At 57.5% G+C, this 27762-nt stretch overlaps 1 protein-coding gene across 3 annotated transcripts; it reads right to left on the bottom strand.

The window, feature by feature from the left end:
* Positions 1 to 303: 303 nt before the first annotated feature.
* TMEM201 (transmembrane protein 201) lies at positions 304 to 24671 on the bottom strand. Of its 3 annotated transcripts, XM_033114906.1 has the most exons (12): positions 24455 to 24507; positions 19165 to 19263; positions 17528 to 17648; positions 16713 to 16907; positions 15318 to 15494; positions 13732 to 14084; positions 12868 to 13071; positions 7190 to 7422; positions 5276 to 5347; positions 4322 to 4630; positions 3456 to 3593; positions 304 to 2332 (listed from the first exon to the last, which is right to left on the bottom strand). In XM_033114906.1, the coding sequence occupies exons 2-12, from the start codon at positions 19185 to 19187 to the stop codon at positions 2235 to 2237; spliced, it is 1923 nt and encodes a 640-aa protein (XP_032970797.1). In that variant the 5' UTR covers positions 19188 to 19263; positions 24455 to 24507; the 3' UTR covers positions 304 to 2234. The 3 variants fall into 3 exon arrangements, with proteins under 3 accessions (XP_032970797.1, XP_032970796.1, XP_032970798.1); XM_033114905.1 differs by lacking the exon at positions 19165 to 19263 and having other exon boundaries at positions 305 to 2332; positions 24455 to 24671; XM_033114907.1 differs by lacking the exons at positions 304 to 2332; positions 19165 to 19263 and having other exon boundaries at positions 3489 to 3593; positions 4326 to 4630; positions 24455 to 24671.
* Between the last annotated feature and the right edge of the window lie 3091 nt (positions 24672 to 27762).

Genomic DNA, 27762 nt, shown 5'->3' with positions numbered 1-27762 from the left:
GGGCCAGGAGTCACCTGGCGAGTTGGTGACGTGGGTGGTCTTGCAGTGGTCTTCGAACCCTTCTCTTTTTAAATCAGTAGACCTTTTTCTGACAGAAAACTCACAGGGAGACCAGCGTATGAAAATCAAGCCTGTCTGCTAGAAGTGGGGTGTTGCTGGGCACTCCGCCACCTCTTCACCCTCCCTTGAGCTCCTCCCTGGAGCCCAGGAGAGAACCATCCCTCCCAGCGGCCTGAGCTGCCAAGCAGACAGAATGAAGACACGACAGACTGAGGTATAGTTAAAAGGTTGGTATCTTTTTTGGTTTCTTTTTTTTTTTGCTTTTGTAAAGAAAAATAAGGTTGTGTTTTTTGTTTGAAAGAAAACATAAGCAAATCCCTCCCCACCCGGCCTCTCCCGCTGGTCCCGGGCAAGAGGGGCCAGGCTGGCCCAAGCCTTGAGGGGGGAGAGGAGTGGGCTGTCGGGGCTTCCTCAGAGAGAACTGTATTTGGGAATGGAGTTTGGCTTTGTTAGGCAAAAACTAAAATTAAAAATCGACAGACATGCCCACCATACAAATGGGGGCCAAGAGACACCGCCTCCGAGTTGGAACCACGTCTGGCAGTTGGACTCAGGGTCCTGGTGCAGTCCCTGGCCTCTAATTCTCCATGTTCTGGGTGGGGGGGCGCGTGACAGGATAGGAAACAGTAGCTCTCAGGACAGGAGTGGGGGGAAAAGGAGAGAGGGGGAAGTCAGAGCAATCTCTTTCCCCACATGGCAAAAAAAAATTACTAAAAAAGCACCCAAAGCTTAAAAAAACTAAACCTCCCTGGCAGGGAGAATTGGGGGCATCCTGCTTATCAGCAAAATGCCTTACCTGGCGAAAATGTGTAGAAAAATAAAATTAAACTTTATCCCTGAATGATAGTGAAGACCCTTCCTCCTGCCCTCATGACCTTCCCCCCCAGCATGTCTCAGAATTCACCGAGGCAGCCAATTCCTCCCCAAGTGGCACAGACACGTGCACTCACACACACACACACACACTCGTATACACACTGCCCCGTACCTGTGTCCAAGGCCCAGGGCAGTGGGGGCTGGGGGGTTCTGACATCTACAGGCACACGCAGTCTCTCATTCCTCACGGCACTGTGGGGACCCCTGTGCCAGACTGAGGCTCCCCCTACCTCCTCTCGGGGCAGCACCAGGGCAGGGGTGGGGAGGGCAAACCTGCAGTAGCGGTTGGACAGCGGTCAGAAGGGCAGTGGCACAGGAAAGAAAGCCAGTCAAAGTGACCCGAAGACAAGAGGTCACACTCAGCCCACAGCAACAGCAGAATGAAAGGGAGGTGAGTGGGGTCTCAGTGCTGAGAGGAGCGGGGGTTCAGTCTCACGTGACTTGCGGGCTGAGGGGCCAGCAAGGTCTTGGGGGCAGCATGGGGCCTGGAGAAGCAGGCCCAGAAACCCTGGGTCGTGTTTGCAGGGTTAACAAGGTTGCTGCCTAAAAAGGTCACCAGAGGTAATAAAAGGGGTGCACTTGGGCAGAGGGGAGCATGGATGGGAGGAGGTGCTTATGCTAGTCCTGAAGGCCCCGCTGGGCCCCTGAGACCCAGGAATTCTGAGATCTGGACTGAGAACTCCGGGCATCTACCAGTCCACCTGAAGAGCCAGAGGGCAGGCCTGGCCTGGAGCCAACAGGAAGGGGTAAGAACGGGGCAGAGGATACCCATTCTCAAGGGGGTGTGCCCAGGGGAGGATTCCTTTTCCCGGTGGAGTCGAGAACAGGTGATACAGGGACCATCCCTCCTGCCTCCCCCAGGGACCCTGAGGTGGCCCGGTGGGACAGGGGAGTACAGTACGAAGATGTGATCACAGCCCCCGGCTTGGGGTCAGGAGGCAGGTGGCTCCTGCTGCAGTTACAGTAGTAGGGGTTTCCTGCCAGGCAGGGCTGGACCACGGGGAGGGGGCCCCAGCGCTGTGCAGCCCCTTGGAGATCCCGGGCATCGGGACAGCACCAAACACAAGTGATGTCAGCCAAGGAGAAGGGCGGTCTGAGACCACACTCGGCCCAGCAGTCTGCCGGGTGAGGAGAAGGTGTCCTGATGACAGGACTCGACCTGGCGGGTCACGGACCCTGGAGAAGAGGGTGGAGGCGGCAGCCCCTCGGCGAGGGCTCTGAGGCCGGCAGTGGTGGCAGAAGCATGCACCTGGGCGCACCCTATGGGACTCTGGGTGCAGGAGGCTGAGGACCGCCGGTCAGCGCAGATTCTGGTACAGGTAGGCCGACGTGAAGAAGGCGTTGGCAGTCAAGCTCACAGCCAGGAGGCCCCGGACCAGGGAGGGGCCAAAACGACCTTCAAGAGAGAATGAGAGACCCAGTCAAAGGCACAAAGGTCTGAAGATGAACCTGTGGGTGGGGTCTCTGCAGCTGAACGCCCCCTGGCCCAGCAGACACAGCTATGGGACCCCAGGGGGCTTTCTGGGCTGAGGACCTGGCCCTAAGGTCTTTCCTGGCCTCCCCACCTAAAAAGACCCTCCAACCTCGGGTCGCCTGGTTAAGTCCTGCCTTCCTGAAGGAGCCTTTCTCGAGCCCATGCCACCAGGCAGGCACTGGGCTAAAGTGTCGTGGGCTTGTACCTTGGTGACGGGGTTGGGGGTGCAGACATGGCTTTAGACAGGAAGCGGGGTTTGAAAGGGATAAGAAACCCGCCCAGTATCAGAGGTAAGTGGCCGACTGCGGTCCCCACCCCAAGTCAGTACTCTGGCCATGGCCTTAACACTGCTGGGTCACACCCCCAGACCCCATCTGATTTGGGGGCAGCAACCATTGCCAGTCAGCTCAAAACGATCTTTCCAGGAAAACTCCCTGTGTGCCATTCATGTGCCCACACTCCCCAGGGGAGAGCCACCTGCTGACAGCTGAGAGCTCACTAGGCGCCTGGTGCTTTACACATACCAGGATTTGATCTCACACCCCGCCCCGCAGCCCCCAAGTGGAGCCAGGATTGAACCCAGGCAACTCAGCGCCGTGTGCAGGCCTGCAGCCCCTGCCCTGGCCGCCCAGCACCCTTCCGGGGAACTTTCTGCAAAGGTGGAAGTGTCCTGTATCTGTGATGTCTAACAAAGCAGCCATAGGCCACATGTGGCAATGGATCACCCGAAATGTGGCTAGTACAGCTGAGGAACTGAATTTTTATTGGTACTAAATTTTAATTCTGTTAAAATGTAGATGGCCGCCTGTGACCAGAGGGTACTGTAATAGCGCAGCTCCAGGTCCCAATTAGAGACGGGGAATGCTGGCTGCCGAGTCACAGACTGGAGCCAGAAGGCACTGGCTGGGCTATGTAACCACCCTCCCTCACTTGAGGGCCCCTGGAGGGTTCTTTCTCTGCCAGGGGCCCCGACAGACCAGGTGACGGGGGCTGCACACCCGAGGCCCCCACGCTGCCCTGCCCTCCTACACGTCAGCGTGCAGACCTCTCCAGGCGGCGGGCTCGTCTGAGCACCCTCTGGTCGTGGTGTCCACCCCACAGGTAGACGACTGGGACGAGTCGTCCTCTTTCTTGATGGAGCGGCGGCTGCAGGCGCTGCTTCTTTCCGGCATTGACCTCATGTCTGAAGAGAGAAGGGGTGTCTGAGTGGGTGCTCACAGTTCACCCCGAGGGACAGACGTGGGGCGGCTCCAGCTCCAATCCCAGGACGGTCCGTGGACATGGCCAGCCATCCCTGCCTGTCCCAATCTGCTCGCCCCACCCTGGACAACAAATGCAAAAGCCAACGGTGCTGGCAGATGACAGTCATAGCGAAAGTTCTGGAAGGGGCAGGTCCCTGGGGCGGGCACGGAGGACCTCAACCTGCCCTTTTACCTGTCTGGCCAGTATTTAGGCCCACTGTGGCCAGATCGTTTGACAGAATTAAGAGACACAAGAAACCCACACATTCATGGGAATGTTCTAGATTTCAAAGCCTGAGGCCAAATTTAAAAAATGGGAAAATGTGTTGCAGAGCAACATTTGAGCAGAACAAACATGTCTGTTACCAGACAAGCCTGGCAGGGCATGATGTGTTTTTGATCCATCCCAAGGAACAGAGGCTCCTCCAGGTCAATCGCAAAACAGGAAAGTAAAATCAGCTGACCAAGGAGAATGTCCTGGGGGGGTTCGAGGTCACCAGAAGCCAGGCCAGGGGCGACTGGCGCTCGGGAGAGTGGCCGCACACATGAGGGGACACCCAGGGCGGCCCGGTGCAGCCGCTTGACTGTCCCCACCGTTGCACACTGGTTACAGGCGCTCCTACCCCGCCGGGCTCTCCTGCCCCCACGGAGGGGGGTCAGAGGGGCGTACCCACAGTGTGCCTCGTGTCCTGCGCCGGCTGCCTCTGCGGGACCTGGGGGGGCTCGGTGGTGAAGAGGCTGCTGTGCTGGGGCAAGAGTTCGTCCGAGCTGCTGGGGGTGCTGGGGGCCTCCCTGGGGGGCGACGGGAACAGCAGCAGCTTCCGCCCCTTCAGGTTGAGCCGGGCGGGGCTGATGAGGGGCCTGCGGTGGTGCAGGGCGCCGGAGCTGGAGGCCACGGAGCCGGCCAGGGAGCCGGCCACGGACGGCGCGGGGGAGGGGCGCGGCGAGGGGCAGTGCCTCGACAGCAGGGAGAAGTAATCTGTAGGGCACGATGACAAAAGCGATGATGATAATGATGCACGAACATTTGCTCTTGTTACAGGAAGGCTGCCAGGCCTGTTTTGTTCCTCTATTAACCCAGGAAGAAAGGCAGGGCTGTGCAGAGACTGGGGGGACAGAGCGAGGAGGGCTCTGTGCCAGCACCCCACCAGGCACCTGAGGGAGTGGAGAGGACCATGGAGCCTCAGCCACCTGCCCTCCGCCTCCTGATTTTTCTTTTTCTTTTTTCTGTCTCCTGATTTCTATCCAAAGCTCCAGGTACTTCCCTCGGCTGAGAGCAAGGCCCGGATAAAAACCAACTCTTGAGACTTAAGGTCCGCTTATCCAAGCCCTCTGCTGATGGTGGGGTCCCGAGTGTGCCATTTCCACCAGTGGTCTCTGGTAAGGATGACAGCATTATATCAGACCCATTTCACAGAAAAGGAAACTGAGGCACAAGGGTGTTAGTTCCTTGCCAAGGACTGCACAGCTGGGAGGCACAGGGCTGTGATTTGAACACAGGTCCCTGTCTGACTCCAAAGCTCATGTTTAATGTCTCTGCCCTTCTACCCTACACAACGCTTTGGGAACCCCAGCCCACACACTGCCACCCCTGTCACTCCTCTTGGCTCTCCATTCTCCTTACCTGAAACAGGAACCTCCCTAGATCGAGACACCTGAGATGGTGGGCGGCTCCCACTGAACAGATAGCCTGAGTCTGGAGAGGAAAGAAAGGTGACACAGGTCAGGCCTGTGGAGATGACAGCCGCACATCCTCTCAATCCCCAATGGCCTGCTCCGCTGAAATCCAACCTTTGTCATTTGCATCCCTGCCTTTCACCCTGAGGGACGATTAACCTGAGTCATCTCATTCTTTACAGAACCCAGAAGCAGAGTGCCCACCCCCTGGCAGTCTGCAACCCTCTTTCCCCACAAGATGGTCATCAAAAGGCTCCAGCGGGGTCCGCCCCACCTTGGGCTCAAACCCTCACCCTAAAGGCCTGGAGCCCTGGGTCCTGGTGGACAGCTCCAGAGAACAGGCTTTTGGGGAAGAGCCCAGCGGCTGGGTCTCCCAGGTTCCTGTGTCCAGAGCATTCCGTGGCCCCCTGGCTTCAGCTGCGGCCAGCGGCCTGTCACACCAGGGCCTGAACTGGGCCAGGTCTCAGCTGTGACTCAGCTGCCACAGGCTCCGATAATTCACGGTTTCCTGGCAGGAGGGCAGGCAGCAGCCCCTCCTCTCTCCTAGCAGCTCGGCCACATTTGGCTACACAGAAAATATCCAGCCGTGGTCCCTATGCTTGGGGCAATCACACCTTCAATGCCCCAGAAGGCCTTGAACCTTACCCACCACTCAGCTCGAAGCTGGGTCCTCTTGTGAGCTGTCCCTCCTGCAGTGGGACTGGGACCTACCCTATATCTAGGACACCCAGCTGCACACAACAGGGCTAGGAAAAGCTGAACTGGGCTCACACAGCACCTCCTAGCAGTGGGAAGTCACAGAAGGAAACTGAGGCTCAGAGGGAGTCTGAGCTGGAGCCCCCACCTGGCAGAGCTGTCGAGAGGCTTAACGGAGACAGCGACTACATTAGCAAGTCCGGTGTAACCACGCTGCAGCCACATGCTCAGAGAACCAGATCCCGTGGTATAGCCCCAGGCCACCCCCGAGGGTGAGGCAAACCCAGCCCAAGCAGTGGCTCCCCGTGATGAGTAGGAAAAATGGGGTTGACTTTACAGTGGAATTTCCAGGGAGATCCTGCAGAAAAAGGTGAGGGATGAGAGAAAGTCTTGTGACTGATAAGGGATGGTCATTCCAGAGTCACGTGCAGCAAGCGCTCAGTACATGTGACTGAATGAATCCTTGCCCGCTGGACCACACAGAAAAGCTGGTGGTCTTAAGAACAGTGGCAGCAATACTGAGGGCAAGAATGGTGGAAAAAGAAAACCCAGAGCGCGCGGACATTTACTGAGCGCCCCATGGACGCCGCTGCCTGTCTGAGCACTTCCTTTTTTTTTTAAGAATTTTTTTTTTAATTGGGGAAGGGGAACAGGACTTTATTGGGGAACAGTGTGTACTTTCAGGATTTTTTCCAAGTCAAGTTGTTGTCCTTTCAGTCTTAGTTGTGGAGGGCGGAGCTCAGCTCCAGGTCCAGTTGTCATTGTTAGTTGCAGGGGGCACAGCCCACCACCCCCTGTGGGAGTCGAACCGGCAACCTTGTGGTTGAGAGGATGCGCTCCAAGCAACTGAGCCATCCGGGAGCTCAGTGGCAGTGTCTGAACACTCTCACTACATCATCTCATTTAACCCTCACAATCGCCTACAAGGTGGGTTCTACGACCGGCCTCACTGGTTTTGAGGGAAACTGAGGTTCAGAGTGGTCGGGTCCCTTGGCTAAGGGCAGCTACTGAGCGGACACTCCAGGATTTGAACTCAGTCCTGCCTGTTTCTACAGCAGGAGTTCCAACCACCCTCCTGCATTGCCTCCCACCCTGTACTAAGATGCAGTCCCTGCGCCCAGCTGCCCCCAACCCCACAGCCCGCTGACGCCCAAGCGCCTCTTACCTGCTCGGGTCAGAGACGGTATGGTTCCCAGCGAGAGGGCCCGGCTGAGGCGGCCTGGCAGCGAGGAGGGCGAGGCCCGTCGGGGAGACCGGAACAGCTGCTGGTTGGCGAGTGGCAGGAAGCCGGGCGGGGTGGGGATGAACAGAGATGGTGAAGAGCCTGTGACACTCGGGCAGGACATGGCCAGGCTGGGGCAAGAGGGAAAAAGGCCAGCAGAGTCTCCTGGGAAGTACCTGCAAGAGCCCACCGGGCAGGGGAGGAGGAGGAGGGTCAGCCCAAGGGCTCTGGAGGCGGCCTTCGCCCAGCTGTCTGTCCCCTCTCCCCCAGTGCAAGGTGGGGCCTGAGTTGGGGTCCCAGAGGAGGCGTGCGTTAGTTGAAGCGGAAAAGCAGTCCGACCACATTCACACCGTTAGGATCGGGTGGCTGGGAGGTGCCAGCGTGACCCTCCCCCACATGCCCCCTCCGACCCCCCTCAGCCTCACAGCAAACTAGTTCCACTACGGGTCTCGGTATTAAAGTGACACTGTCGCCCTTGCCAACCTCACACCAACCCTTCGCCTTGAAGCAAAAACGCCCAGTCCCACGCCAGGCTCTCAGTAACGGCCGGCGGCCTTGGGTTCCTTCTTACCCTTCCTGCTCGGGCCCAGAGCCTCCTGAGAGCGGCCAAGCTCAGGGAGCCCCTGCTCCCCAGAGCCCGATTCCAAGGTGCTGCTCTCTGGCCTCAGACTCTGGACATTACCCTAAAGCCACTTGTGGAGCAGCGGCGGAGGTGGCCAGGCGTGGGATTCCCGGGAAGAGGCAAGCGGGACACAAGCGAAACGTGAACTTAGAAAAGACCCAGAAGCGATCGCGAGGCTGCTCCAAAGACGGAAGGTGACAGTGTCTCTTTAACTCGAGAATGGTACAAATCACACAACAGGACCTTGTGGCCCCAAGCCAGAATGTCAACCATGCTTCTGATTAAGGCAACTGATTACAGAAAGGGAGGAACAGAGACAGTTAATACATTAGTCCGCCCACTGTTTGGACGGAGCTGCGGGAGGTCCAGCCTTACCTCGGTCCCAAGGGACAAAAGAGCCCATGGACAATGTGCCGACGGATGGGCAGGCTGGCTCCGGCCTGCAGCAGAGGCCAGCTAAGGGACCCACCCTGTACCCATCACGACCCAACGCTCGGGGGGCATCACTAGCTGAGTTCCTTGCTATTTTTCACCTCCGCCCCTTCCTTTAAAAAAGCTTAATGAGCAAAGTGTGGGGTCACTTTTGCCCTCCTGGAGATCATGAGACGATCATGAGACCTTTTTAATGCCTTCCGAAGGGCCAGGAGGCCATCTGGATTTCAGAACCAAAAGGCGGGCCCAGTGTTTAGAGAACATGGGGAAATCAAGACAGGAGCTCATCAAGCCAATCTGCAGGAGGGTCTGGCCAACTCAGCTGGCCCCAGCTGGACACGCCTGTTCTCCAGCTGCTGGCCCGTCCTGAAGCCCGTTTGACACCCACCGCCTTGCACCCAAGACAACCGGGGAAGGTTCCACCTCTAAACAGAAGATATTACTTTGTGTTGTCATTTTAGAATTATTATACCATTCGGCAGGATGGCGTGGGGGGAAACTGGGCACTGCAGGGGCAGTTAAGGCACACGGGGACCTTTTGCCAGCTTGCTCCAATCCCGCGTGAGACGGCCCCTGCTGGGGTCCGCACGTCCTATAGGACCCAGGTCCGTTCTGTGGAGGAGCGGCCTGACAACAGCAGGACACCAGGCCCTTCCAGCAGATGGCAGCAGTACTCTGCGGGGCTTCCTGTGCCCACCCCCACCGGGCAGCCCTCCCGAGGGCCACCCCTGGTAAGTAGCAAGAGAGGAGAGGGTGTGAGCTGGGCTGCGGGTTTTCAGAGGTGGTCAGTGGCCTAGGCAAGCTGGGTCTCGCCAGCTCTTCCGCACTTTCCCCAGGTCCTACTAACACCCGCGACCGCCCCAGTGCTGTAAACCCAAGTCTCCCATCCACCTGTCACAGCGTGGGTCCCAATCAGATGGATGCCACTAAAAATGTTGGTACCGAGGGCGAGACCATTCTTCAGTCTGATCCCTCTTGCTGTGACACCCAGTGACATCACTCAACTAGACGATCCTTGTAAAACGCCAAGTGTGCGCTCGTCATGACTCTGTAGAAGACGGTCCCCCAGGAGCCTCCTGTTAAGGGAACCCAATCTCCGCTGGCTCTGGAGAGCTTCAAATGTACCGATGCTTCCTTTGGAGAGGCCCCCAGACTTGCCCTGCTCCCTCGAACCCCATCTTGAATAGGCCCTCAGCCCAGAGTTCAAGTCCACTGGATAAAGGGGTCAGAGGTGGAGTCGGGTAGTTGTACAACGTCCCATCTGACACACTGAGAGGGACAATCGGTCTTTTTCAACCCAACCCCAATCCAGGCTGGGAGCGGAAGGAGCGAGGACGTTTTAAGCAGCAGTTTATTGGGATGGGGAAAAATACCACCAACAGGGCATGCGAGGACAGCTGGGCCCTGAGCTGTTTAATGCCCATGTCGCCTGCTCCCAAACCCGACTCCTGCGGGCACGCCTGTACCCCAGAGTCCCCGCCCCTGGCACAGAAGCCTCTGAAGGAACGTGAAAGAAAAAACAAAAAAGACGTGGTACCTGACGCCCACCGGTAAAAGTAGGGCCCCGGAGGCATTTATTTAAAATACAGCATCAAACACACAAGTCTATGGCCAGGAGTTGCGGTTACAGTGCATACAGGGTCACTAGACAGTCATCCAGTTCTACTACACGACCAGAGAGACGGCGCGACACTCAGCAACAGTCACAGACAGAAGGGACACAGGCTCCTCCCGGGGCGGGTGCGTCGAGGTGGTTTGCTCCTGGGCAAGTGTTACTGGAGGAGCCAGCTCGGCACGGGGCGGGACCCCAGCCCGGAGGGAGAACACAGCCACGTGACCTCCCTCACGTCTCAGGGACAGTCACCCTGACCCTGGATGGTCTGAGGGGTTGTCCCTGGTGGAGGGGAGAGGGGTACTTGGCGGGTGACACATTCCCAGTTAATAAGCCACGATCCCAGTGGCACCTACACTTCCTTGGCTATTGCCAGTAACATCAGAAGGTGCTGGAATATGCCTGAAGCAATGGAACTTTAAGGGACAAATGGGTAGTTTTAAAAAGTTGCACAAAACTCTACAAAGGCCAGGAAGCCTTCCTCTGAGGTTCACCTCGAGGGTGTCTTCCCATCCCCACTAGAGGGCAGGCAAGACGTCTGCTCAGCAGGGGCGCCTGGCCAGCAAGACAGCTGCTTCTGGTTATTATAAATAATTTAACTTAAAACACACACATACACACAGACGTCCTGCTTCTACTCAACGCCAAGAAAAGCAGTAATTAGCATCACGCCCTCAGTCTCCTTGAGAACAGGAGACTCCAGATAAAGGGGCACGCACAGCGACACATCAACGGCTCCCCACCTGGGGGTGCAGCCTCCTCCCCTCGGGCAGGTTGACTAGGGTGAAGGGCTGGACAGGCCAGCGGGACTAGGTCCTGGCTGCCATCCCCACTCCGCCCACCTTGTCCGTGGGTTTCCACCTCACCCTCACACAGAACAAGCTGAGTCCCGCCAGGTAGGGCCTTGTCTGGGGCCACGCAGCTCATCGGGGCAGCTCCTGACCCACCTGGGCTCTTCACACATGGACGCTGAGCGGGGCCCGGGCTCACTCAGGCAATGGGGACCCCGTGAACACGAGGGTTAGTGATGGTGGGGCTCGGGCGCTACTCTCTTGCTCTCCGGGGGCTTCCTTGGGGCCTGGCCAGTGCACTCTCCCACCCGCCTCTCAGGCCCAGTTAGTCAGTGGCCCCTGCTGAGTGTGGCCCTCACACGTGTCATGTTTTTGCCTTCCCTGGGCTCCGATGTACAGCATGGAGAACTAGCACTCTGGGCCACACCTGAGGGAGGCTTATTCTCAGTGACGAGAGCAGGACACGGGCCCTGGTGGGACTGCACAGCCGGCTCTGGGGTCATCAGAATGCAAAACGCCAGGTAGGGGACAACACTGGTCCTCCCTCCGGCCGTGACCCTTGGAGGGAGCCCCTAGGCCAAGAAGTTCCTCTGTATGTGGACGCCACCTCAGTTTCTAGAGCAAGTCCACACTGAGGTCAGTACTTAAAGGTCCTGGAAAGGGTTTCTCTCTCACTTCATGGATGGTAAACTGAGGCTGGGAATAGCGGAGACCTGCAGGACCACACAGCTAGTACCAGGTCTGCGCCACACACCACCCCTTCCCCTGGAGCGGTGACTCTGGGAGGAGGGAGCCCCTCGCGGGGCACTGGCCCGCCCCACAGAAGAGTGGAAAGCAGGAATCTCAGCACCAGCCGGGAGGGGCGTTAGGGGCAAGAATAGGAGTGACACTGACAGGCCGGAGAGTGACAAGGTGAAAGTGACCTGCTATCACCACAGGCCTACACGTCCCTTCGGCCACTCACCGCGTGCCAATCAGGTCTTTTCTCAGGCATCGTAGGGGGGTTGGGAGGGGTGGAGGAAACTGGGGACATCCCAGGCATTGGGGGATTGCGGGGCCAGTGAAAGCCAGTGAGGGCAGTTATGGCCCAGGAAGCCTGAACCCCAGTCCCTAGAGGGGCAAGTGGAGGGCCCAGCTGTGAGGGAGGGGGTCCTGTCTTTCTAGGGCAGAGCCAGGGGCTTCCAGGAGAGTGGGCAGGGTGTGCGTGCCCTAGTTCTGTCTGTCTGACCCACAGTAGTACCAAAAAATTAGATGAATAAAGGAAGACTCCCACCACCACAGCCTGGCTGTTGAGGAGAAACGTACTGACCACAGGAGAAGCAGGATTTTCTACTGTCCACCCTGAGAAGGGCCTCGCCCCACAAACTCATGGTCAAGGCCAGTCGGGGCCCCAGAACTGCACCCTCCATTCCCAGGGAAGGAGGCTGAGGGATAATGCAGTCTCAGAAAGGTCTCGGAGTGGGAATTGAGCAGTGGCCCCAGAAGGGCAGCCCAGCCTCCTTCTGGTCCCACCGGCTTCCAGCAGGGCTGGCCAGGCCATGGGCAGGACCAAAGGGACAGACCAGAGAAGTGATATGGGGAGGGGGGGCTCTCCTCTGGCCTCCGCTCAACAGCACCCACCCATATCAAGCTAGCCGAGTGGTCAGGCCATGCAACAAGGGCCCAGCCTGCAGCCACCGTCACCAGCTCCTGTGTCAGGGGCTCAGAGATGGCACAAGGTGAAAGAAGCAGAGAGGAGGCCCACAACCCTCATCCCATGGTGTCAGACAGGAAAGGGCCACGGCCAGGATGGGGAAGCTTGGAGCTACCAGCAGAAAGCCACAGGTCACAGGCAGGTGCGTGTGTATCACCTGTGTTGTGGCCTTGGGACAGTGAGGGAGTCTTTGGCCAGAAAGGTGGTGGCAGTGATGAGCAGCTAGAGGGCACTCAGGTAGTGCCTCAGGTTAGAGGGTGGCTTATTGGTGCTGGAAAGGAAAAGAGAGGGCGCGCCCGACTCCCCAGGGAAGTGGAGGGGCTGGGCCAGGACGGGGGCTGGGTAGGGGCGAGAGAGTAAGGCAGGTTAAGAAAGATGCGAGACAGAGGTGCCCTGCTCCGGGCTGGGGGCAAAGCTCTGGGTTTGTCCGTCCATCTGTCCTCCCCCCGCAATCACTGCTGCTTCTCTGACCTTCGGGGCCGGAACCTCCGTGGGCCCGTCGTCTTCCTCGTGGCCACGGCTGCCGTGAAGCCCACCAGGCAGCACAGGGACATGGTGCTGAATTTGAGCGTGTCCAGCCAGCTGGGCGAGGCAGCCTGCAGGTACTGCTCGGCCAGGTGCAGCCCCAGCAGCAGGGCCCACAGGCAGGTGGAGAAGGCGTCAATCCTCCGCAGCCTACGGGAAAATTGGAGGTGGAGTGAGGGCCCGTCTCAGCAGGACAAGGCCCCTCACGCCCTGCCACTTCCTGCCTCCTTCATCCACCCAGGCTCTGCTCAGAGGACAGAACCCAGGGCCAAGAGGAGCGTGTGGGCCTCTCAATCCCGCCTCCAACACTGAACACGCTGTATGACTGTGCCTCACTGTTCTAGCCTGTAAAATGGGGCTAAGGAACCTTCCCCAGTCACTGAGGTGAGGTGGACAGCATTTGGTACAGGTAGGGTCTATAGCTGCACCAGGAAGAAAAGCAAGGGCACAAGGGCAACCTGCTTAACTCTCCCACAGCCCGCAACTTGGGAGGTTATCACCCCGACTTTGCAGACAGAGTATGAGGTGAAGAAGCGAGGAGATGTGGCCCTGGTGGCCCCAGCACGCAGCAGTAAGTGGTGGGCCTGCTCCTTCTAAGGCCAAGTCATTTGCTTCGTCTCGCCCACTGGACTCCCGGTGGCTGAGGAAGAGGACGCATCTTGTGCCCACAGTGGGGCTCGGCCCAGGGCTGCATGCCCAGCAGGCCCTCTTGGCTCCAGCCCCAGCACTTTCTTCCCACTGAGCCCTGCCCCAAGGCAGGAGTCACAGCAATCCCGGGGCAGACCCCCACCCACCTGGCCCCACACGCACCTGATACGGCCGGCCAGCAGCATGGCCAACAGGCAGGTGAGCAGGCCCAGAGCTACGACGCCCGTCTGGTGGCTCTGCCCAAAGGCCCAGGCCGCGCGCAGCTTCTCTGTCGTGTGCTCTGGCAGCAGGCCCAGCAGCTGCCGCCAGCCCTCAGCCCCAGGGGCAGTGCCGTTGTCAGGAGCGGTGGAGCCATTGCCACCAGGTGGCAAAGCTGGGGGCAGGGTGACCCCCGGGGCGAAGGGATCACTCGTGCCGTACAGCGCGGTGGCCAGCAGGAAGGCACACAGCAGGAAGGTGAGGGCGCGAAGCACGATGACCTGGACCGGGGCCTTCACCGCGGACGAGCAGATGCTCTGAGAGAGGGAGAGACTGGTGAGCGACACGGCCAGAGCCACCGACAGCCATTCCCGGCGCCCACCCTGTGTGTAGGGGTCTGGCCAGGGCCCACAGCACTCGCTGAAGAACCCAGCCGGCTCTTGATGGTCAGAGATGCCATCTTTTCTGTGCCCTAAAGTCTCAGCTGTTCTCGGCTGTCCCCAGCTTACCGGGGAGTTCCATCGACCCATCCATTTCTGGGCCTTCATCCCACTGTGAAAGACATTGTGTGGCGAGGCGTCTACCGTATTCTTTAAAGAAATCTTTTTGATACTATGGTGACCTTATTCTTTCAAATGACTTTTGCAATCCTTTCGTCAAATTCGCACCAAAAATTCCTCCTGTGATTTTAACTGGAATTATAATAAATATATACAGATGGTGCTAAAAAATGTATATACATTTTAAGAAAGGAAAAAACTGTATTAAAATTGTAATAATACATACCGATAACGAAAAATGACTACAAGTGATGCATATACATTTTTTTGGCACCCTCTGTAGGTAACTCTAGCCAAAGTTAAATAAATACAGCAACAAGTGGTTCAGTCTGGGAGCACAATTGTGAGGAGGAAAACCAAAGGCCCGAGTGTCCTGCTGTGCAAACACGAGCGTGTGGTCAGATGCCTGGCCGTACCTCACGCCACTGGACATGGCACATTTGGTGACCTGAGGGGGTGGGAGAAGGAATTTCTTTGGGGGGCATATATATATTTTTTTACTTTTAAACCTAGTTGTACTGTATCAGATTTTAAAATCAGAACATTCCATTAACTGAACACTGTGATAAAAATGAATGAGTTTTAGCCAGATGGTCCTGGGTTCAAATCCTGTGGCCTCCGCACACCAGGCGACTGGCCCTCTGTCAATGGGCGTCACAGAGCCCACGAGTGTGCCCGCCACAAAGGGTTCTGTGAGGAACGAATGCCACGTGTTGGCAACTCAAAACCCCTGTCAAGGATGCAAACACAAGTGCATCCTGACACTGAGACCCTTTTCTCAGGACACCCGCTCTGGCTGGTGACACAAAGGGGTCTGGGGACGGGAAGGGGGGAACGTGGACCCACGGGAAAGTTGTCTCCCTGGTAGAAGGGGGTCTCAGCTCTGGAGAGCTGCCCTCCAGTCCCCAGGGCCCAGCCTCTGTGAAAGGGCTTCCCGCACAAGCTGGAGGGCTGCGATGCGCCAGTGCCCCATGGGCGCCCAGCTCAGACCTGTGTGTGGCTCTGCTCCGCCTCCCGGCGCTTGAACTGGTGGCTGAGCAGCAGGGCGCGCAGCTGGCGGTTCTGGTGCTTGATATAGTGCTCGACGGCCGCCTGGCACGGCCGGCACAGCTTGTACATCTGCTCCAGGTGATGCCGGTACACCTCGATCTCCTCATCGTACCTGGCCTGTGGCGGGAGGGGACAGAGCCTCAGGTCCTTGGGTCGACCGAGGCGGCCCGTCTAGTGGATGGAAACTGGGGTCACTGACATGTGGGGTGACCACAGCAGGTTGTCCCCACTCTGGTCCTGCTCCCTCTGCTGCTCAATAGGACAACTGAGCACAGTGACGTGACGTACCGGGGGGAAGGGCTGGCCCCGAGCCTGGGACACACCAAGGGCCCAAGGTGATGGGAGGCACTAGCCAAGTTCTGTTGCTTCAGGGGATGCCCTTGGAGGCCAGGAGCTCCAAATGCGGTCCCCACTGTAGGCCCTGAGCCAATGGAGGGGGGCTCTGGGCTGACACCACCTGGACAACCCAGAGGCAGGGCCACCCCTCCCTTAAACCCAAGGGTCTAGAAAGCACTAGAGAGCCGCTGGCTAAGCCAGGGCCTTAGTGGGAGCTGCAGGGTCCTTGGGGCTTCGAAAATAGCCTGGAAGTTGCGAGTCCCACCCCACCTCTCCTTCCAAGGAAGCAGGAACGCTTCTCTGCCTGTTTCTGGGGCAGCCAAACACCTTAGTCTGCAGTGGCTGGGAGGGTTATCAGTCTGATCTCCTGCTGAAACCAAAGGTGCCAGAAAAGCCCCCTGGTTGCCAAGTCACACCTGCCCTCCTTTCTTTCTGCAGCTTCCCACCTCTTCCTGCCCAGCCCTCGGTCCCGTCCCCATCCCTCTCAGGTGGGGCCTTGGGAAAGCCAGTATCCCTGGGCCTCAGCTCCTGAGGTCAGGATGAGCGAGACCACAGGCTCCTGGGCTCCACGGTGGGCCCTGGGGCGGTGAACTCCTAACCCCCAGCCTCTCAGCAGCACCCACCTTCCCTCCTCTCCCAGGAGCTAGGAGCTTCCTCTACCAACCCCAGAGCAAACTGCCCAGCCAGCCTGACTCAGAGGGACTCAGACAGCATGAATCCGTGGCCCCAGCTGGAACTACTTCCCCTGCCCAGGGACAAATCCCTCTGGACAGCGGGCACTGGCGTTTCCCCGATGCTCCCAGGCTGCAGCCGAGAGAGCAGGGACCATGAGACAGAGGGAGAACGAGCAGCGTGCTCCAACGGAGACAGGAGGTTAACGCCAGGAACGTGGGGCCAGCTCGGGGGCAGGCTGGGGAGGGGGCCCTGCGGGCCCTCAGGGCAGAAAAGCCACTGTCTGGAGAGACCCCCACCCCTTGCCCCCTCCCGTCCCGGCCTCACCTCGTCGCGCGGCGCGAAGGCGGCCAGCTGCCTGATCTTGGTGGTCTGGTGGTGGCTGCACCTGCGACATAGCAGCACCTGACTGCTCACCCACTGCTGGGGCTGTGTGGGGGCACAGGGGCTGGGCGCGCTGCTCACCACGTGGTTCAGGTGCTCCAGGTACTGGGCGGGGATCGGCTTGTTGTAGTCGCCATTCTGGAGGAGGAGGGGGCACAAGTCAACCGGGGAGCCCCGGCCCAACGGGCACGAGCTTCCCCAAGGCTGAGGCTTGGTGTCAGGACGGAAGCCCTGAAGGGTGACGTTCCAGGAAGTGGTGGCAGAGCTCAAGCATCCCCTTTCTTTCTTCCTTTACATGCAACAAACAGCAGAAGCTTTTCTTCCAAAGAAACTTCACAAGGAACCCTGACAGGCAAGACGCTGAGCCAGGCCCCAGCCAGGAGCTCAGGCTGGAACCAAGGTCTGGTGCAGGGGACTGCACACCCAGCCCTGGGGGCTGGCCCACTGTGTTTGTGAATGAAGTTTTCCTGGGCCACAGCCAGCACACTCGTTTATACACTGTGTACGTGGCTCCGCAGAGACGGTATGGTCTATACAGCCTAAAACACTCCCGGGCCCTCTGCACAAAGCATGCCGACCCCGTCTAGTGTAAAGCAGAAAGCGGGTGTGAGCCAGAGAGATCAGGGTTTGAACCCCAATCCGCCAGTTTTAGCGGTGTGACTCTGCACAAGTCACCTTGGCTCCCTGAACCCGTTTCCTCGTCCTCAGAGGAGGGACGCAGGCTGTGGTGAGGGACGGGGCCCCGAGCCCGGGCGCACCTCCTGGAAGCCGTTGTACTGCTCGCAGTGGGGACAGTCCCAGCAGTTGCGGTTCCCGTATGGCACCACTGTGTCCTGGTTGCAGAACCAGCAGTTGACCATTGTGTGCGTTGGTTTCGTCCTGCGGACAAGGAGAGTCAGCCTGAAGACTGTGGCCTGCTCAATGGGAGACCAAGCAGGACGGGGCTGGTGGGGCCTCGACCGGACGTTTAGCATCCACCAGGAGGACCAGCAAGGAGGCCACACTGGCTCAGGCTTCCCAGCCCCCCAGGCTAAGCCTCCAAACCCCAGCATGGGGGGCAGCTCAGCTGGAGACTCACCAGATGCCTTAGCTCCAGCATGCCCATGAGGGGACCCAGGGCCACATGCCCCTGGTGTCCCAGGGCTCAGGAATGGAGGCACCGGGGATCCAGGCTGGTCAGGCCATAGGACCAACAGTGACCAGGCTCCGGGACCACCCTCCCTCCCCACGAGGCTGCAGAAATGGTGCTCCCTGGAAGCTTCCAGATGGAAGGAGCCTTCTGTGCTTCACAGAAGAAAAGTCCCCAGAAGTGAGGGCCCAGGCGGCGGAGGGGCAGGGACTAGAGACAGCTGCTTAGCCTGGGGCCAGCCCTCCCTGGTGCAGGGACCAGAGGGCCAGCCACATGTGTGGTGACAGGTGAGGGCTACAGGATAATCCCAGCCCAGACACTAGGGGATCTGTGCTCTGGGCCCGTGTCCCCCTCACTGACTATGGGGTGTGACAACTGCCCAGCAGCCCCCTCCAGTCCTCGGAATCTAGACAACGTGGGTGAAGGCGGCAGCTGCGTGAGCCCCGGGGGCCTGGCATTGACGCTCCTGCTCCCTTGCCCTGCCCCCGAGGCTGCCCCCAGCTCTGGAGGTGTGCCTGGCTCCTGCTGCAGTGGGCAGCCACACCACACAGATGACCCTGCTGCCCACAGGGCGGTACAGCCCCCACCTTGCAGGAGCCAGAGCCCCGGCTCTGCCAACTTCTAGATGTGAGCCCCAGGGAGCTCCTCCTCTCCCAGCCTCAGCCCGCGTCTGCACAGTGAGATCACGGCGGCCATGGCACGCGTTACAAGGATCCAACATAAGACACGTACAAATGCTCTGCAGTGTGAAGGGCCAGCTCTGGCACTATCCTGTCCCTTGAAAGAAGGGCTCCCACTCCAGACACTGCAGCTGCCTCCTGGCCTTGCCCCTCCACTGACCATAAGCAGAACTTACGAGAGTTCTCCAAGCCTCGGTCTTATCACCTGTCAACTGGGGACAAGAACCCGTCCCTCATAGGGGAGCGTATGGGAAGTGTTTAACGGCCTGGCCCTGCTAGTTACATGGGCAGGGTGGAGGCGGCTGCTCAGGGAAATGCCCCCCCCCAAAAAGCCCTTCAACCCACTTTTCCCCAAGCCAGAGGTGACGGACACACGGGAGGGAAGCAGGCCGTGCAGGGAAGGGCCCAGGGTGCGCAGAGGGCACCCTGGCTTGTGTCCCACAGCTGCGGCCCCCCCCTGCATGCCCTAGCTCAGGCCAAAGTCCTCACAATGGACAAGGGACCGTCATGTCATGTCAACAGCAGGGAGCCAGAAGGCAGGGCTGGGAAGAGCAGCACCAGGCAGTGTGGCACCTGGGTCACTCACGGGGTGGCCTTTGGGGAAGTCATTCTGCCTCTCGGAACCTCCACTTCACTTGCTCATCTGGCCCGTGGGGATAACGATAATCCCTGTGCCAAAGAGAAGCTGCTGGGAGGATCAATGGGAGAATCAGGAAAGCGCTGAGCCCAGCAGGTGGTCATCGCTCAGCAGCAACAGCTTCACTGGGCTGCATGCAAAGAGCGTGGAAGGAGGCGGCACCGCGGCGGCTGGAGGTGTGGACACCGCTCGCTGAGGTACCGGCACTTGGCATCCCCGGGCCACAAAGCACTGCACTGGGTTCTCTTTGTTAATTTGTACCCGCTTTACAAGCTTCTTTATAAACGTGCACGGGCGTGTCTCCGTGGGTGAGGATGCAGGCCGGTGACCTCTCTCCTCTGCCCCCGGGGCCCCTCAGCCCTTTCACCCCAGAACCCCACCACACCACACCCAGCCTCTGGACAGAAGCCAAGCAGAAGAACTGGCAGCCCATGAATGAAGAGAGAGACAGGGAAGGGGACAAAGACACTGGCCCCAGGGACCAACAGCAGGCCTGCAGGGACCGCGGCTTCGTCCAGAGTCAGCCGCGCAGCCCCTCCTGTCCAGGAAGTCATCATTTCCACTCTGAAGCTCCAGCTCTGTTGCTAGGGAAATCAGCTTGGCCTGGAAGCCAGTGGCAGGAAGGGGGGGATTAGCCCTGGTCCCTGGGGCCTGTGGCTCCAGCTCCTGTCACTCTCAGCCCTTGGTAAGCCCTGCTCAGGGTTGGGAGTGGGGGCGTTCTCTTGTGGCCAGAGCAGCTGGCGCCCACCATGGCCAGATGGGGGCCCACAGGTCAGGTCGCCATCTACCACAGCTCCTTTGGGACAAGCCCTGCAAGGGTCCGCAGCGGCCTGTGAGCCACAGATGGACTAGCAAAGTGATGGGAACTGGGGATGAATCTCAGCCCCCACACACCAGCGTCGGGCATCTCATGCATTAGACATGTGGGTGAATGAAACGTGACCGGGGGCTGCATTCAACGGCCGATTTCACAGCTGGTACAGTTTCCATGGCCTGGGCCTGCACCCACCTCCACCTGGCCTGACACAGGAGCGTCTGGGTCAATCCATTCCGAGCCAGCTTAGCCAAGGCCCTGCTTTTGCTCAGGGAAATGCGCCTTTCCCAGCTCCCCTCATAAGCCCCTCAAGCCACTTCTCCCCCAAGCCAAAACCTCTGCCCCAGCAAGGCTCCGAGACAAAAACCACTCTTAGTGGTAGACAGGTCTGAGGTGACAAGACAGAAAGTCCCTGTAACACAGGCAACAGAGTTTGACAGGAGAGGGTGCCCCAGGAGGCAGCTCGGGCCCCAGCAGCTGCTCACCCAGCCCCCACGCCCCTCACTGAGCTCTTGGGCTCTGCTGGGGCCAGAGGAGGCCCCTTGAGAGGAGCCTCGGGCTCAGCGTGCTCTGGACCCCGTGCTGCACGAGCCCCACACACACACTGAGGGAAAAAGGGTGAACACGTGCCCGTAATGACGGATCACTTCATCAGCCCCGAACATGGATGTTTAGTTGCAACAAAGCTCGTGCCCACAGCCCGCCATTCCCTCCAGACGGGGGAGTGTGTGTGTCTTCTAGGAACGAGTCCACCTCTCTGAGGGCTGCACTCCAGGTCCTTGGCCCAGGACCCTGCCGGAGGTTGGGCACCTGCTGTAAGCCCAGTGCTGTGCTACCGGGAGGGGGCACGGGATGGGGCTCAGTCCCTGTCTGGGGGGGCTGAGCGTCTGGGGGGGCTGAGTCTGGGGGAGGCTGGTGTGTCAACTAGTTTCCAGCAGGCCCTGAGAAGTGCCCAGTCTCCTCCACAAGGGGCCTGACACATAGCTTGTGACCCTGGGCAGCGTGTTCTGGCCCGGTGGCTCTGGAATACGGCCTCTGAGTCAGACGTGGTTCCCTTAGGGGCCAAGGAGTCAGCGTCCGGCAGGGCCAGGAAGACACCCAGCCCAGCCTCATGTGAGGGGGTCGTGGCTGGATCCCCAGATGGCTCCTCACCGGTTCCTTGGTGCCTTTGGTGGGCAACACATGTCGTCCTACCCAACTGGGAGAATCCGAGAAGGTGCCTCCTGGGCTGCAGCCACAGCAACGCCAAAATGCCAGCCAGGATCCACTGGGCCTCCAGGCGGAACACACTTAAGTTCGCAGCAGTCCTGCCACACCAAGAAGGCCCCCAAACCCACCTCTCCAGGGGCAGACCTGGTCTGAAGCGGGTGGACCACCTGTTCACCTCAGTGCACCCCGTGTTTACTGAGCCAGGCTTGCAGAGGCAGAAATGAGCAAACTCTCCACTTCTGACCTGGACACAAGAACAAGAATGACGACCTCACAGGGCAGGTGGTGATAGATGACAAAGGAGAGAGGCCAACAAGCAGAGCATTTGCTGTCACCCCAAAGAATGGGTTTGCTGGCCAGCAGGGCAAAAGAAGCAGATGGCAAACAGGCAGGGCTGCTGGGCAAAGGGAGGACCACCCAGCGTGCGTCCAGGGAGCAGCGTCCCTCAGCCAGAGGGCAGCAGCAGGAGAGTGTGCAAGGGGTAAGCAGGAAACAGGCACTCTGGATGCCAGGACGAGGTCCCGCTACTTAACCTGGAGGCTGCATCCTCTCCATCTCCCAACATGACAAAGGAGACAATCCAATACACACCTATGGGTGCCTTGGGAGGTCCCTGAGGTCCTGAGCAGGGATGTGGAGGTAGAAGATGGATTCTGGACACGACGCAGAGCAGCAGAGTCCGGGGGTGGGACAGGCACAGGGGGCCACCATGAGCACCTGGATCCAGGGCGAGCAAGCCCAGGGAGGTGTAACCTGGGCTTCCATCCACCCTGTGACAGTGCTGACAGCGTGGGCTGCCATGTGTGTGGAGGACAGCGAAGGCACTCCGGGGGGACCCAGAACACCAGGCTGGCTTAGGGGAGCAAGCTCGACCTTCCAAGCCTTCGTTTCCTCAGCTGTAGCGTGGGGAGAACAGTAGCACCTGCCCCCAGGTTTTACCAGACGGCAGCACGCGGATCCTTCCCCGTGTCGTCAGCACTAAATCATCAACAACAATCTGGTCAGGAGGACCCCACAGGTGTGGAAGCCAGGTTGGCCCTGCCTGAGGCTCTGGGAACACTGCAGGCCTTCAGGGAGGGGACATCTTCCTGTGGCTCCTCGGCCACTCTTCCCTCCATCTCTGTGCTGAGCCCACGACAGGCCAAGTCGCTTTCCCAAAACAACTCTCTTCACATGCCCCCCCCCGCCCCCCGGGGTCATTCAAAACCCGTGCTGAGACCAAAGTTACCAGTGCTCAGTCACAGCGTTCCCCTCCTACAGGGAGAAGGGCTCAGGCTCTGCGGGGCTTGTCTTGCTTTCGAATCATGACACTGGCCAATTTATGACCCCCAGACAAAAGCCAACGCTCTGGGAGTACCTCAGAGCATCCCGGGAAGGGCTGGTCCTTCTCAGCCCAACCAACATGTCCCATTGTCAGCCCCACGACTCCGGTGTTGTGCCGCTGGACTGAAAAGCCTTGCAGGTACTCTCCTGGCTCCCCTTGTACCAGTTCGCCCAACTCTGCACCAAGACCCTAGATTTCTGTCTCCGGGAGAGGGAAAGCTGTGGCTGGCAGCCCAGGAGGGGAATCAGGACCCCTGAGAACAGCCACAGCACAAGACAGGGGAGCAGGAGAGCCAGTGAGCAAACCCAGTCTGAATCCAGCCACATTACACACACGAGGTGTTGCAAAGTTGGGGAACAGTGCCCAGGCTCTGCTCCTTGGGGCACATTCCCTCATCGTGGGTTCACTGGGCGGCTGCAGCAGCACATCCACCTCTGCTGTCAACATGCTGAGAATCGGAGCAAATCACCTTGCACCTCAGCACCTTAATCACCTCAGGTATAAAATGACTGGTTTGAACCAGCGGGTCCTACAAGCCCCCCCGGCTTCCAGAAATTGGGCAGGAACTGGGACACGCAGACATGTGGGTTCTCAGGGACCCCTTGAGTTGGGGGATCCCTCAATCCCGGGCTGCCCTCCCCTGGAGGCCACCCCCTCATCAGCCTGCCCGTCTGGCTCATCCTGCAGACACAGCTGATGTCCCTCCTACCCCTTCCTCCTCCAGGAAGCCTGTGACTGAGTCACAGCCATTCCTTTCCCCCTTCAGTGAGAAGCGGTACAAGGTAGTGATTAGGGAAGACCGGCGAGACTACCCAGGTTCAAATCCCAGCTCCGCCACTTGCTGCCAAGTGACTGTGGGCAAATGCCTTCGCCTCTCTGCCCCAAATCTGAGCTTCACGTTCCTTGCTGAATAGCTACAATCCTACTCACTGTGTCCCCAAAATGTTTCCACAACCCCACCTTTTTCCCCTGTCCCCTGGGAAGGTGGTTCAGTGGGGGAAAAGGTTGGGCTGCCCGAGTGCCTGCTGAAGCAAGACAGCAGTCAGCGTTTTATCCCTGACCATGGAGGTCCATGAGACAGGCTAGCTCAGAACGGGCGTGGGCATGATTTCTAAGCCTGGGCCAGGGCTGCTGGCAGCCCGGAACCAGCTCAGCAGCAGCCCCAGCCCATTTTAAACATCTCTGAAGTACGTTTCTCACTCTCGGAGGCAACATAGCCCCGGGGTTAGAAACGCAGGCTCTAAGGCCAGGCAGCTGCAGATCACAACCGGACTCTTATAATTAATACGTTTACTTAGCTCTTCTGTCCCTCAGCTTCTCTAGGGGGACCAGGGGGTTGCGACTCTGAAATGGGCTAATGTGAGATTAGAACTCCTGAGGCAGCGAATACAGATCAGAAAGTGCCACCTAATTTCATGCCACCCCAAAGTGCTCCAGGGAGAGGGGTTAAGGGCGGGAAGCAGGTAGAGCGCAGTGTGATCCCCGCTCGATTCTCACGCAGAGTTTGGTGGGCCCGGGTGGGTGTGAAGGGGCCCTGCAGACCCTGTGGCTCGGCCAGCACAGGTCTCTGTGGGGGAGGAAGTTTGTAACCCACGTGCTGGCTGCCCTCGCCCACCAGGCATTCCTGGAGTCCTCAATCCACTCCTCATCCTCTTCCCGATAAGGATTCCAAACCTTATCTTCTTCTTTGCGGGGAGAGCGCACGCAGAGCGGGTCTTAGCACGTGGGTACACAGGCCTGGCTCCCACGGCGACGCCGCGGCCTCGCCAGGCACGGGCGGGGGGGCGCCGTGCGGCTCCGGAACCCGCCAAGGCGGGAGGGCCGCGGGGTGGCGGGCGGCCGGCAGGCAGCGGGGGCGAAGGGCCGAGGCCGCGTGGGCCGCGCGCACTCACCTCCGCGCGATCCGGTAGAGCAGCACGCCAGCCGCGGCGCAAGCGGTGACTCCCAGGCCGCCGGCCAGGCCCGCCGTGGGGCAGCGGGCCAGCAGCGCGCTCACTCCTTCCATGGCTCCACGCGCAGGCTCCGGGCGGCGGCGGAACCAAACGCCGAATGCCGGACGCGGGGCGGCGGCGCGCGCCTGCTCGCGCCGTGACCTTCGTCGCTTTGTAGCCGGCGCGGGCCCGCCCCCTGACTCGGCGCGCTCCCGCCGCGCAGCCAATCGGGGAGCGGGGCGAGCCCGGTGGGCGGGGCGCCGGGGGAAGCCGCGGCGACGGCCCGAGCGCGCCCTCTTAGGTCCGGAGGTGGAAGGTGGCGCGGAGCTGGGCCTCGCGCATTCCTTCGCTCCCGCCGCGCTCGCCCGCCCCCTCCCGCAAAGTCCGCCAACCTTAGCATCTCCGGCTCCTCATACGGCTGGTTACTAGTCTTTGCTCCTGCTGGTTCGGTCTTCCCAAGGCCTAGCCAAACACGGCCTATGCGCGCGGGGCTGGTTTGCTGCAAGTTACAGCTTCCTTAAGCCACGTCCGCTGAAGCCACTCCAATGGCCCAAAATAATTTATAGAAACGTGATTATATTTATAGAAACATGAATGTCTACCGATAGGGCCGAGTTTGAATATATAAATCATAGGCTAGCCATACATCTGAAGGTAATGCAACTACATTCGAGTGCCAGAGCTGTAGGTAGTGGCCTGGAGGCATGATACATTGTTCAAAATAAGCGACGTGCACATTAATTTCTATAACATCCGAAGTTTAAACAAGTAAACCCCTATGTGTATACTTGCAGGAAGTAGAGGATGGTTAACTGAACTGCCAACCAAGTTACCTGTGGGGGCGGTATTAGCAGGCAAGATGCATTTTACCCGTTTTAATTAGTGTTATTGATTTGAACTCAATTACTTTTATAACTAAAAAGGGACGAGTAGGAAATATTTGTATTTAATTACACCATATATGTTTGTGTTCCCACAACTTTTCCAGTGTTTTTTGAGGTGACCATGAAGAGTTCTTCCTGTTGTGGACTGTGATGGGTTATTTGGGATTTCCAGTGGCCAGTGAATTGGTCCCACACCCTAGTCATGTGCATTAACTAAGAGTTGCTTGCAGAGAGGGAAGGGAGCTGGGCATGAAACCTGGGGGGTGGTTAGAGTCTGCACTGGAAGCTCCTTGTTCTGGAAGTGGCTGTCAGGGCAAAGGCCTTTCATTTGCAGCCTTGCTGCTTTCAGCAGCCTGGAGCACCCAACAGAATGAACAGCAGTGAAGCTGCCCTCTAAACGTGGGGCATTGCGCTTAAGTACCCTTCTCTGTTCCCTTTCCAAGGGAGACTCAGAGTCTGCATAGTGTCCCACTCAAAGCGAGGGTTCTGTCCCTCTCACCTGGTTCGGGTGTCACATCAGTGAACACATAATCCTGAAGTGACATGAGTGGAATGGTTTGCTGGACCTTGGCTTCAGGCTCAGATGTCCCCTCTACATTGCATTTATCTACTCAATGAGCAGTACAAACCGCCTGTCAGTTTACTGCTGACCATCTCCAAGACGTCAAGCAAGTCGTGTAAACCTCCAAGCGTCTCTTATTTGGAAAATGTGGATGATAATATCTGCCTCACAAGGTTGTCAGAATTACATGAGAAAATACATAACCCCTTGCACAGTGCTTGGCACACACTGGGTAAGCAATGAGGGTTTTTAAAATCTTTTATATATAAAAGACTTTAAAAAATATACACTATTTTAAAAATAGCAAAATCCCAATGACTAAGCTTGTGGAGAAGAGGGAAATAAATCATGGGATTTCTCCATTAATAGCGCAAACAGCGATATTTCTCATTTAAAAATCGAACATGCCCCTTTGTAGAGGAAGCATCACTTTTGTCCTGCTTGTTCTCATCCTACTTTTGGAGCTCACGTTTCTTTTCAGGGCAGGAGAAGCAAGCAGAGAAGTAACTTATGCTAGGTCAACATCAAATTTATTAATTCAAGAATGTATAAGTAAATATTATTTCCAGATAATTCTCTTACCCAATTAGTGACTATTAAGCAACCTAATTTTCAACCTTCACATTAGATGAAATCTTGAGGAAAAATTCAGGTTTTAAAATGAATATTAAAATAGGAAGATTCTGCCAAGTGCCACGATCAAGCAGTTACAGTGAGGTCCTGGAACAAAAATCTCTTCATTGTCATGCAGTTTAGAAACACCGAAGATTGACTAAAGTCACTAATTTGACTTGTGCATAGTGGTTGACAGTTGAAGCAAATTATGCTAGAGAGCTCAACATCATTAACCAACCTCCTTTCTGACTAAAAGGGAACAAAATTAAACGTGACTTAATCCAATTGGAAAATCTCCTCTCAGCCTTACCACAGTACAGGCAACTGAACCCGAAACTCCAGTGCATCAGTTATTAAAGTCAAACATCTTTCTAGATATTCAGATTGAAAAATCACCTAATGTACAATATATGCAAATTCCAGTGAAAGAGCTGATGGAAGACTCCATCTTACCTGCTATCTCTTACTTTTTTGTCCTTTATTAAATTTCCTTTTTAAATGGGGGGGGGAGGGTACTTGCAATTCTGATAATTTCTCATTTCTAGAAAAAATTTTTTTAACTTTATACTAGGGTATGTAAACAACACCAACACTTCGTCAGAATAAAAGTAAACTCCCCAAGGGGCCTGCAATCGACCTGTGTCATGTTCCTCTTCTCCGAAGTCGAGACTAGAGAACAGGGTCAAGGATCCACGAGGGAGTGTCTGTTACTCACCACCTGCTACGCTCAAGCCACTTGGGAGGCTGCTCTGTAACACACCAAGCACCTGGGCTGGACCAGGCTTCACTTCTGGACATACGTCCAAGAGCAAGGCTACTGGTAGGCAGTTCTTTAAAACTTTTGCCTTTGGTAAAATTGGGGATAGAGGATAACATCAGGAAAATATTTAAAGTTTAAAATATTTAGAGTCAGAAAGTTGCACTGATGTATTTTTTTTTCTTTTTTTACCTCAGCAGCCTGAAAGCTTAGATTATCAACCTGTATAAGACTTGGAAATGTACAAAGGAGGAAAATAGCTGGGAGTCTATTCTGGTCTGCCCAGTGTCACCAAAACATGACAGTTCTTGCCCGTCCAGTACAAGATCTTATATTCAGATTAGAAAACAAGCATACTTTGATGTTAAGAGTTTTTCTCAGCTTTTCTAGGGTTACGTTTCCCTGAAGTCCCTATCTATAGTTTACAGTACAGTGAACATAAAAGAGGACA

Source organism: Rhinolophus ferrumequinum, chromosome 9, assembly GCF_004115265.2.
Source record: "Rhinolophus ferrumequinum isolate MPI-CBG mRhiFer1 chromosome 9, mRhiFer1_v1.p, whole genome shotgun sequence".
Lineage (NCBI taxonomy): Eukaryota > Metazoa > Chordata > Mammalia > Chiroptera > Rhinolophidae > Rhinolophus > Rhinolophus ferrumequinum.
This window is presented reverse-complemented; position numbering and strand designations above follow the sequence as displayed.